At 48.1% G+C, this 12089-nt stretch overlaps 1 protein-coding gene across 1 annotated transcript in view; it reads right to left on the reverse strand.

The window, feature by feature from the left end:
* The window catches only part of LOC142575051 (uncharacterized), a 189469-nt gene that overhangs the window by 32118 nt on the left and 145262 nt on the right, over window positions 1-12089 (reverse strand). Inside the window, exon 8 of the mRNA XM_075684017.1 lies at window positions 420-701. Coding sequence (XP_075540132.1) covers window positions 420-701 — 282 coding nt within the window. The remainder of the gene's footprint in view (window positions 1-419; window positions 702-12089) is intronic.

The following is a 12089-nucleotide window of genomic DNA, read 5'->3' on the forward strand; positions in this document are numbered from 1 at the left end:
TCATGTATGCAATTTGTCGACCTTATAGGCACGAAAGGGTGCAGTTTGCAGAACTGCATTAATTTTGGGGGGTGGGGTAAGGGGGGGGGGTTAGGCGAGGATTTCTAAATTCCTTGGTTCTATTAATTTGAAACCTATATATTTCCAGCAATATATGCAAAAATTTATGGGGCATAAATTGAAGTTCCGCTTCTTGCAATCACAACGTATTTAGGCTCTTCTCTAAGATACCAAAAATTTCACTTAAATTAGTCCAGCGGTTGTTCGATACAAGCCTTCCTGCGCTAAATGAGAGATGGGAGTTGGTTGTGAGCTTCGTCTTAGCGTGACACAACGGCCACTGAGTCATGTGCATTGCGTGGCGTCCACTGCCGCCGTCCAGCAGAGCGCCGCATGCTTGGTTGGCTACTGGGACGCACCTCTTTCTGGATGGAGAAGATGGCGCGGTAGACGGTGTTTCCCGTCTCGAAGACGAACAGCGTCATAAGGGAGGAGACGTCGCCGGTGAGCTGCTCGTCGACGAACACGCTGAGCAGGTTTGGCTGCAGGGCCTCGGGTCGGTGCTCCGAGGGGAAACGCAGCGTGCGCGCCCACTGCCACAAGCCGATCTCGCGGTCCATGCGCTCGTGGGCCTCGATGGAGGCGCGCAGCACGGACACGTTGGCTTCCTGAAGCCGAGACTGCCAGTCCTCCGGCAGGCCCTGCGCCAATCAGCGACAACCAAACACGGGCAGCTCTTTCTCTGTATACTGCCACGCGCCAGAGTCTCCGGGTCACTGCTCTCGTTTCTAGATCGGCCGCAAGGCAGTGTGACAGCTTTACGGTGACAACTACCCAGACGTGCGAGTAAGCAGAACGCGGAGGGTTTTTTGTGACACTGAAGGAACAGGGAAAGAAAATTTAATGGCATCTGTATTGAAACTCTCACAGGGTGACTCTGCGCCTTATGTGGCACACCCAGCACTGACTCAGTCTCCTGGGAATTTTCCAGACCGTTTCTTTTGTTGAGCACGGGACACACTGACAAAAGTTTAGCTCAACTTTGTAGGACTGACGTCCTTTAACGTGCGTCAAAATATCAGTACAAGGACGATTTCCCTGCGTCTAGTAAATGGAACCACCACCTTGCGTTGCCACGCACACAGGCAGCTTGCGCATCGGGGCAAGTATAGGGACTTCTTGGAGCTCCCCTACGTCGTGCGTGTTCGACGACAGGAGAGAGCTAGGGCGGAGCTAACGGCGGAACAGGAGGCAGGCGAGATGGTGAAGCTGGTGAGCGCCCGCCAACGCTCTAAGGGACGCTCGCACTCTAGGAGCCGCTCCAGGTTGAGGCAGCGCCATCGTCTGGGACTACAACAACCAGGAGCCGATACATTTCTAGAGAGGCGCGGGTGCGCTTTCCTGCAGCTGGTGAGGTGGCGGCGCAGCTGGAAGCCAGACCACCTGGGCTGACAAGGTCCAGGGCGGCATCAGCGACGGCCGAGCATGCGAGCAGCGCCAGGAGCATGTGGATGGTAATAGGGACAGGGATCGCATTGCGCAATTGGAGAGAGAAAATCATAGCTTAAAAGCAACTATTCACAGGCTTATCAAAGAGATAGCTGAAATTAGGAACGGCATATCTTATTTTGTTATCGCGCAAGCGTGACATGGACAACAGAAGGCACATCTGACACACACAGCGCTAACTTGTCCGATGTGCCTTCTGTTGTACGCGTCATGCTTGCGCTACAACAAAATAAGATATGCCGTACCAACAAGCCCCTACTTCTATCCTTAGGAACGGCTTACCTTCCGGTAACAGCGGTAGCTTAGGTAGGCTAGGAAACATGATGACTCGGTTGAGGTACCGAGGTCTGTGGAGGTCCCAGAAGAGAACATGGCTGACGAGGAGACGCCTGCTCCGATAAAGAGGGACCTATCCACGATGGTGCGGATTCAGGGCAAAGTTGGTTCCGAGCTTAAAGCAATCATGGCAACATTGCAAGAAAGTTTAAATCATATTATTAGTAGACTGGAGCGAATAGAAGAGCGGGAAAATATCCCGAATCAGAGTTTTGGCAAAATTGAAGTATACCTAAACAAGACGCTGCTCCGTGTTATAGAGCGGGAGTGCACTCGGCAGCTAGCCCAGCAGGGTAAGTCGCCGAGTGGACTTGACCTCAAAACTAGTTCACCAAATTTCCGTAGTCAAGATGGCTCTATTAAATAGTTAATTTAGTATTTGGCAGTGGAATTGTCGGGGTTCAATCATAAGAAAGCGTCTCTGCAAGAGTTTGTTAGAACGCATGGTGTGAATCCTCAAGTTATCATGTTACAGGAAACACTAACGCCTAACGTGACCTTAACGGATTTCAAACCGGAAGTTAAGGATAATGAACAGGGAAGAGGACTTGCTACTCTCATCAATAGTAGGTTGGCGTATATTAGACATGATCTTCACATGGCGGATTGCAAGATTGAATATATTATGGTGGAGGTAATTTTAGGTCGGCGAAGGTCATGTCAGAGGAGCGTTTACCTGCTTAACCTGTACAGTAGCCCCCGGGACACGACGCAGAGTTTCAAATCGCTCTTCACCAAGGCAACCAATCTGGCTAATGGTGCAGCGTTGCTTATTGGAGGAGACTTCAATGCACCATATCATGCGTGGAAGTATGTTTATAGCACTATTAAGGGGGAGAGACTATGGAAGCAGGCGCTAGACTTGAATTTCTGATTACAGACCCTTCGTATCCCACCAGATGTGGCACGTCGACATGTAGAGATTCGACACCTGATCTCACTTTTGTTCGGCGGCTGGTGGATTCGTCCTGGTCCAATTCTAATATAGAGTTTGGTAGCAATCATTACATACTTATGATTACTTTGGTAGTGGCTAATAAAAAGGAGCGCACATTCAGGATGGTTGACTGGGATGCATTTAGGAAACGAAGAGCGCAGAGAATTGAAGATGAGGAAAATGAGTTGCCCTTGGAACAGTGGACTAGTCAGCCTTATAGTGACGTTGAGGAGTCCACTAAAGAGGTTCAGACCGATATTGACACGGAACAAATGGATAGTTGCCTGGCACATTTGCTGGAAGCGAAGCAGTCGATGTTAGCGAGATGGAAGGGTCAGAGGGTGAATATAAGGCTTAGAAAGCATATAGCAGTGGTTAATCAGGAAATTGAAGACCATTGTCGGATACTGTGCAAGCAGCAATGGGATGAAGTATGCAATTCTATTGATGGTCGCATTAAGAGGGGAGGCGCGTGAGGTGTGCTCAGACATTTACTAGATGAGACAAACACTAAATCTAATGAGAGGACTGTGATAGGTAAGCTGGTCCATAAAGCGTGTCGGGACTCCAAGGAGCAGGAGTTGCTGAAGGATTGGCTGAGAGATACCTTCCGCTGGAGACCTGGCACGATACACCTGACGTAATTTTGCATATAGTGGGGACGAAAATGCAGCTATGGATGAGAAATTTACTGAAAGTGACATAAGGATGGCCCTGCAGCATCTTAATGGTCGATCGGCACCAGGGCCGGATGGCATTACGAATAAAATGTTACGTAATTTAGACGACGGGTCAATTGAGTTCCTTACGCGGGAGATCAATTGCCGATGAAAGGAAGTCTCTCTCCCGGAAGAGTGGAAACTTGCGACTACTGTTCTGATACCCAAACCGGAGAAGGCGATAGGGCGTGAAAATCTCAAACCCATTTTCCTGACATTGTGTTTGGGGAATGTCGCTGAGCATGTCATTTTAAATAGGCTAACGTGTTATGTTGAGGGCAATGAAATCTTTCCGCACTCGATGATAGGATTTCGGCTTGGCCTGTCGACTCAGGATGATATGATCAGGATTAAGCATCAGCTCCTTAACAGGCGAACAAGGGATACTAAGGCACTAATTGGACTTGATGTGGAAACAGCTTTCAATAAAATCCAACATTCTTTCATTCTACGGGTGCTATTGGACTTGAATATGGGGCAGAGGCTTTTCCATTTTGTCAAGGCTTTCGTTATAGATAGAAGGACATGTCTCAGGTTTGGGGAGATAAAGTCGGACGTCTTTAAATTGGGTTGCTGTGGCACTCCGCAGGGATACGTATGTTATTCTCGCCTATGTTATTCAATGTGGCGGTGTCGAAGCTGCCTAATGCACTGGACATTCTCCAGGATACTGGCTATCCTATCTACGCGGATGACATTACTATATGGAGTGTTGGTGGTAGTGATGGAGAGCTTGAGGCTAGGCTGCAGATGGTGGCAAAACTTACGGATGAGTATCTGGGTCTCATGGGGCTCAAGTGCTCCACTAAAAAGTCGGAGTGGTTGACCTTCAATTCTAAGACGCTAGGTCGTAGGCTGAAGGGTTGGGTACCGGAAGTTGAGCCTTGCATTAGAATTCATACTAGGGAAGGGTCGGTGATACCCAAAGTTGAAGCAATCAGGGTCCTGGGTTTTGTACTTGAAGCGAACGGATCGAACATTAGAACCATTCAGCGTATTACCAAGAAGGCTGAGGAGGCCATAAGACTTATAAGAAGAATCTCTAATAGGCATAAGGGTTTAGGAGAAGAAGGTGCGATGCGCTTAGTTCACGCATTTATTATGTGTCATTTCTCGTATGTGGCAGCTATACTAAATTAGAATAGGGGGGAGAAAAATAAATTGGAAGCATTAATCAGAAAAGCCGTCAAGGCTGCGCTTGGTCTGCCTATGACTACGTCAAACGATATGTTGTTACCACTGGGCTCGCATAATACTTTAGATGAAATTGCCGAGGCTCAGCGTATTGCGCAGAGGCAGCGGTTGCTAGGTACACCAGCGGGTAAGTATATTTTAGAGTGAATTGAAGAATCGGTGGCTGTGTCGCACGATAGGGCGCCCCTACACGAGTTGAACGTGAACCTTAGGGCAAATATGGTTCGTCCATTTTCGCGGAATGTGCACCCCGGGCACAATGTAGGGAGGCGGGTAGCGAGAGGTAGGGCTTTGTTGCGAGAGGCAAAGGATCAGGAGGAGGAGTCTGCGTTTGTTGACACTGCATGGATTAATGGTAAAAATGCTTATTCGGTAGTGATGAGCAAAACATGAACAAGGTGAATGCCGAATACCTAGAATGCTGGACCCAACGTTTCGACAAGTGGACTTTTCTGCAAGGCGACGTATGCTTTCCTCGCCACAGTATATATAGGTGGGGTTCTTCTAAAGGGGAGAGGGCGTGAGGCGGGAGGATGCGGAAACGAGGGAAAATGTGTTAGCGTGTCGAATTGAGAGTAAAGGAACGCTGTGTACAAGGTCAAAGCCAGGCCCCCCCCCCACCCACCCCGGTCTGTCTACGCACGGGCATTAGCCGGCGTGTTTAGGCCGTCTGACACGCCGGCTGACAAAAAAAAAAAGATGGGATAGGGAGCGTTTGAAATGCCGCTTCCATTTATACCAAAGATCCGGGGGTTGCCGAACAGGTGGCTATTGCTCTAGCACTAATTGATTCAAGAAGAGTTTCGGTGTTTAGTGACTCGCGATCTGCGATTAAAGCCTTCTCGAGAGGACTTGTTGCGGAACCGGCTAAGAGACTGCTGCAGGGTAGGGATATCACGTCGCATACAGTTACTTGGTTCCCGGCGCACATGTGGACAGTGGAGGGAGGCCCGCGTAACCTCAACGAGGTGGCGCACAGGGAGGCATGAGGATTAGTGTGCCGTGAAGGGGCTGGATTTCCCGCTCCTGAGTACAGGGACCAACTGTTAACCTACAACGAAATCACCAAGCACTATTACTTGGGGCGCAGGGCATTCCCCCTGCCAGATTCTAAATTAAATAGGCCACAGGCGGTTATATTAAGGCTTCTGCAGGCACGAACGTACCCTAACGCGGTCATCATGAATAAAATTATTCCGGACTGCGGGGTTTCAGTCTATTGTAGTAGGTGTGGGTGTTTTTTCGATTTAGAACACATGCTTTGGCGCTGCTTGGCGTTGGCCGGTGATGGTTCTCGAGGTGAACAGTGGTGGCAGCGTATGCTGCCCACTGAAGTGCTGGCGAACCAACTCAGGGCTATCCAGAGGGCCTGTGTGACGGCAGAGGGGCTCGGCCTCTCTGTACCGGCGTGGGAGCGGCCCGCATCAGTCCCAGACTGATTCCTCAGGACCTAAATAAAGTTCTTCATACCATACCATACAATTCGGAGAGTGGCAAGACCTGTCACCCAGCTCTGCGCAACAGCTGTTCTTACACATCTGGCACTCGAGCAATAAGACAAACGGTTTCAAGTTCCTTTATCTTGCCTCATCGTAGGGCTATGTTTCTCTTGGGTTTGAAATTGCGGAGCGACTCAACAGTAACAAGGGTCCCCATGCATGGTTAGACGATGGCAGTTGCCCCGCACGCTAAGGCTTCGAAGCTCTTAAGATTACGCATTCATTCATTTATTCATTCATTGATTCATCATCATCATCACATTGTCGTCATCATCATCACCATCGTCAGCATCATCATCATCAGCAGCAGCAGCCGGGCTACACCCACTGCAGGGCAAAGGCCTCTCCCATACTTCTCCAACAACCCCGGTCATGTGCTAATTGTGGTCATGTTGTCCCTGCAGACTTCTTAATCTCATCCGCCCACCTAACTGTCTGCCGCCCCCTGCAACGTTTCCCTTCTCTTGGAATGCAGTCCGTAACCCTTAATGACCATCGGTTATCTTCCCTCCTCATTACATGTCCTATCCATGCCCCCCATTTCTTTTTCTTGATTTCAACTAAGATGTCATTAACTCGACCTTGTTCGCTAATCCAATCTGCTCTCTTCTTATCGCCTTAAGGTCACACCCACCATTGTTCTTTCCATAGCTCATTGCGTCGTCCCCAAATTAGGTAGAACGCTTTTCATAAGCCTCCAGGTTTCTGCCCGGTAGGTGAGTACTGTACTTAGAAAACAAAGAGAGTTCCGGGCGCTCTCTCTGAGGCAGTAACTGCTTCTCCCATATTTCACCCTCTTTTCGAGAGTATGTGGACCCTCTTTGAGAGAGAGTAGGTCAACTCCTCCTGACACAGTTTTGTTACCCCACCGCAAGGAAGTGCTAGTACTCTTCCGCAGAGTGCTAATACACTGAGGGCTCTAATACTCTTCCGCATATACTCTCCCCACAGGGGTAATAGTATTCCCCCAGACCGAGTGCTTCTGCTCCTCCAAACCGAGTTTTTCTGCTCCTCGAAGCCAAGTGTATGTACTCCCACAAACGGAGTGCTTGTACTCCTTCAGAACAGAGTGCTAGTACTCTTCCCAATAGTGTGAAAGCACAATGTCGATCCATGGTCACGTTTGAAGGGATTTGCAATACTTGCACGTGGGGAATATTTGATTCCTTCATAAGCTGCTTTTGCACTTATGCTTGGTGAATGGGATGTAATCTGTAGTCGTCGAGTTACTAAAATGAAGCATTTTCTCTCTTAAAAGGTCAAAATATTTATTGATCAGTCACAAGCACAAACTGAATAATAATTTGAGAAACACACTGACAAACACATAAAATCAGGTTACAATGATGCCCATGAACTTTAGAACACATGTTGTAATAAAACATAAGTATATTCTCTAAAGTTTCGCCAGTATTACAGTGTAGAAATATCCTTTAATTTCAATTGGCTCCTTTTCAAAAATATACTATGGAAAGTTAAACGTAGAAGAAACGTGTGCAAGCTCACAAAGTATTTACACTGTGATCGAAGAAAAATATGCGCCACATTACTGGTCAGCAAACGCATTTCTGGCACAAAACGCGTGCAGAGGTTATCAGATGAGCTGCTAAGCATGGGGCTGGTAATGTAGATAAATTGCGCAAGAAACTTTTTTCGTGTGCCATATTCCAAGGCTAATTTGATAATGACCTGTAGAGCGTATGGATGTTCCTGACCGAGAGTACAGTGCATATAGATATGTGTTGTATATTCTCATGTGGGGCCGCAGGTCTAGCTAGCTTTGTTTGTATTTCACATGAAGTTGTTCATGTATAGGCTGTCGCCCACTGTTTCTAAGTGTGTCTTGTCGTGGTTCTGCAGCAGTATCCTGGGGGCCCAGCCTCAAACCGGTAACAGGCGTGTCATATTTCCTATTCGGATGGCCTCCTTACGAAAGTACTTTCCTGGTGCCGTTGAGATTCATCCGTTACACTTTCTCAGAAATAAATAAAATTTACATCTAGTGTGGAGCAAATGAGTATAAAACTGCAAGGAGCATTGATATTAAAATATTGTGCATCAGATTGATTGTCATATATGGTAGCTTTGCATTCCCATTACGGTAAGAATGCTGTACTTCTGAGGAGCAGCTTGCATAAGGACATGATCAATTATTGTGACTCGTTGAATATGCGATCTAACTAAAGTATAGCATGACTTCAGATGTGAAACAAAAATCAGTTGTGACAAATATGATGCATCAAAGACAACATAAGCATAAGTACAGGCAGGGAAGTGCACGGAAAAAACAAAGAAGAAAAACATAAATTGAGAATGGCACCATCTTGTTTCACATATCCCTTCCATGCACGTGGATTTTGCATGCGACCATGCTATACTTGCACAATGAACGAACTACCTGAAACGAAAGCTTCTTTTTTCTACTGAAGTGGTTAAGATGTGCTAAAGTAAGAAAAATGATCGCACTTCACAGAATCTTCGTCTCAAAACAAGTACATATGTGTCTAGGAACATTAATACATCACCTCACTGCTCACTCTATCTTAAGTCCAGAAGAATTATGTCTACACAAGCCATGAAACTAAGGGTCTTTTGCTTAACATTGCATGTTCCCATGCGCCAATTGATGAGTAAGTGTTCTAATCGGATGCTCTCAGTTCTTTGCAATGAACGCATCTCTACCTCGACTAGCATACTTGGTTGGAAAGTAGATTAGACAAACCACAATTTTACATTTTTAAAATAATTTTCACTTTCAGTAACTCTCTGGCTTCTAAGACGTAAGAAGTGCACCACGGGGTACACAGAGGCCTCAACTGCTCCTTGCTTTCGCTTCTGGAGGCACGAGCGGTTCTAATGAACTGGTTTCGTGAGCATGCACATAAACGATAATGACTTCTTAAACATGGGATTCTATTCCCCCAATGGTTCCCCTTTCTATAACCTAAAAGGAAGCCAGAATTATAAAACTACGTGTAAAAAATAAAAAGGAAGACATGAAAATCTGCCTGCTTCATGTCAGCATTTAAAATACAGAATCACAGTGGCTTGTGTTTGCCCACATGCATTCACATGCTGTTAAATCTAAGCTAATAAAGCTGTTAAATGTAAGCTATTAAAGCTTTTAAATGTATCTAAGAAGCTAACCAAGCATGATATTCACACAACCATATATGGCACAACCACAATGCAGCGGGTATGCGCCAGTGGGGATGACGCTGAAGTAGCGCGGGTTTTTAGGTGAAGCGGGGAAACGAATACATTGTTTTTTTCCCTAGGACGACTGATAAAGTGCATTTCTTGGCGGTGCTGCTCCGCATACTCCTCGTTCCCACGTCGTTACACTGGTGGAGGTGCGGGGTAGTCTCATGCTTGGCACCCCTTCGCGGAGCCGACGATCTAGCCCGGATTCACCATCGCGCTTCGAAACACCGGTCCACCGGTTCAGCCGTCGCCTGCTAGGCTTAGCGCCCGAGTCCAGTCCCCTGCAAGAAACTTCGAGAAATCGTTTAACTCCTACAAATAACATTGTCACCGCAGCTCCATTGCAAGTAACACTACAGAATCCTATGGTCCCGGAGAGCTTTCATGATGATGCCTTTGAAGACGTCCAAGATTGGCTAGACCAGTTCGAGCGCGTCGCCCAGTGCAACCATAAGACCAGCTCGGCCGACATACTCTCGAGTGTCTATTTCTATTTGAAGGACAATGATCGTACGTGGTACGTAAACCGGGAGAGGAGCTTTGCCACGTGGGACGACTTCCGTGCACAGCTGCTGGATACCTTTTCAAGCAACGATAGGAGGGAAAACGCGCAGCGTCTCCTTGAAATCCGCGTTCAAAAACCCAATGAGAGTGTTACTATGTTCTCAGAAGACATGGCCCGTCTTTTCCGTAGGGCAGACCCAGACATGCCAGAGGAAAGAAAGCTGCGATATCTCTTGCGATGAGTGAAGGAGCAACTGTTTGCCGGCCTTGTGAGAAGTCCACGGACAACATTGGCACAGTTCACAATAGAGGCTACAGCCATTGAACGGGCCCTGCAGCAACGATACTGCCAGCATGACATGAGCAACTCGGCGGCGAACACTTCTGTACTGGCTGCGAGTAACGACATGTCTCTGCGTGAAGTTGTCCGAGAGGTGGTGCGAGAAAAGCTTCGGCAGCTCGACTTTGTTGTTGCGCCTACGGAACCGACGCCAGCGTTATCTTTTGTTGTTGATGTGGTCCGGGAGGAAGTCGGGCGTTCCGCGACGCCTTACTTATGCGGAGGCTGTTAGCCGTCAAATCAACCCAACTTCAACGCCGTTGACACCCATAACTACAACACCACCTACGCCACAAACAGAGCCGACATCGTCACCCTCATCGACTCTACCGACCCCACCGATCATGCCAGCACAAACAATGCCGTATTTTCGGCATGCGCACGCCACTCCTTGGCTTCATGGAGAGTTACCGCCGAACTATCAGCGTCGGAAAACCGATTTGTGGCGCACCGTCGGCCGTCGGCCAGTGTGCTTCCATTGTGGCGAAGCTGGACACGTCTATAGAGTTTGCCACAAATGGAACAACTATCGCGCCGCTCAACATCCAAGCTTTCCTGCAAACTATGCTTATTCTTGGTACGACGATCGACGCGCTTACAACGACGCTCCTGTGAACAGTCAGCCACAAATTAAGACGACGCCCTGACCACGTTCTCCTTCTCCATCTCCTGCACGCAACAATTCGCCGACTCGTCGCAGTTTTGCCGACGTCACTAGGGGCAGATCCCCTAGCCCTCGACGGGGAAACTAGCCGCAGCGACCTCCGGGGGTGAGGTTGCCAATACTCTAACTTCTCCACATCCCCCGTTATCGACGAACGACGACGCGAAGACTACGATGACGAAAAAGACACCCAGTACAACGATGAACACGACGAATACGACGGATACAAGTACGAAATACGTAAGTGACATCGTCAGCGCCGAGCTCATCGTTCGCATTGACGGCCACGAAGTAGCCGCTCTGGTTGACGCTGGCTCCCATTTTTCAATCATAAGCTTACAGTTCGCCGACAAAGTAAGGAACGTGAAGACACCATGGCACGGGCCCAACATAAGAACGACCTAGGACAGCTACAGCTATTATTTTTTTTTGAAGCACAAAGTTAAATGTGTTGGGAAGACAACGCTTAGAGCAGATTTCTCATTTTCAGCGCCAAAATTATTTACATTTGTATTTGCTGTTATTATCCGCCGGGGGTCAGTTGATGACACCTGTCGGGAAATGCACGGCCCGACTCTTAATCACCGGTTCAACCTTCGTCGCCACCCTCGTCATCCTTACTGAGTGTTGTAAAGAACTTATATTGGGCATGGATTTCCTACGTGAGTACGGCGCCGTGATTAACATCCGCGACAGAAGCGTCACATTTGCCACGAGCTCGGATACTGTCACCCATGAGAAGCAACAACAACCTCGCTTACGTATTGCCGTGGACGACGTCATACTTTTGCCGCGGAGTTGCTCTCTCGTGCAGGTGCACTGTGACAGCCTGCAGAATGGGACTGGAGTAGTTGAACATATCAGTGCGCCAGCACTGAATTGCGGTGTCTCCATTGCCAGAGCACTTAGCAATGTAATCGGCGGAAGCGCCGAACTCTTGCTGATGAATTTTACTAAAGAGCGCCCACACATCGTTAGAGGCACTGCTGTCGAATATTTCGACGAGGTGACGCAAATACAAGACTGCCACTTAGCGCAGGAGTCGGCCTCTCCAATCCACACAGCTGCGCCTATTGTAGACGTTAATCCGATGTTAACGGCCGTTGAGCGGAACCGTCTTCTTGAGCTCATCAATCAGTACCAGGGCTGTTTCTCCTCTGCGTCAAGAGTTGGTCAACCGCCA

This window comes from Dermacentor variabilis, chromosome 3 (assembly GCF_050947875.1).
Source record: "Dermacentor variabilis isolate Ectoservices chromosome 3, ASM5094787v1, whole genome shotgun sequence".
Lineage (NCBI taxonomy): Eukaryota > Metazoa > Arthropoda > Arachnida > Ixodida > Ixodidae > Dermacentor > Dermacentor variabilis.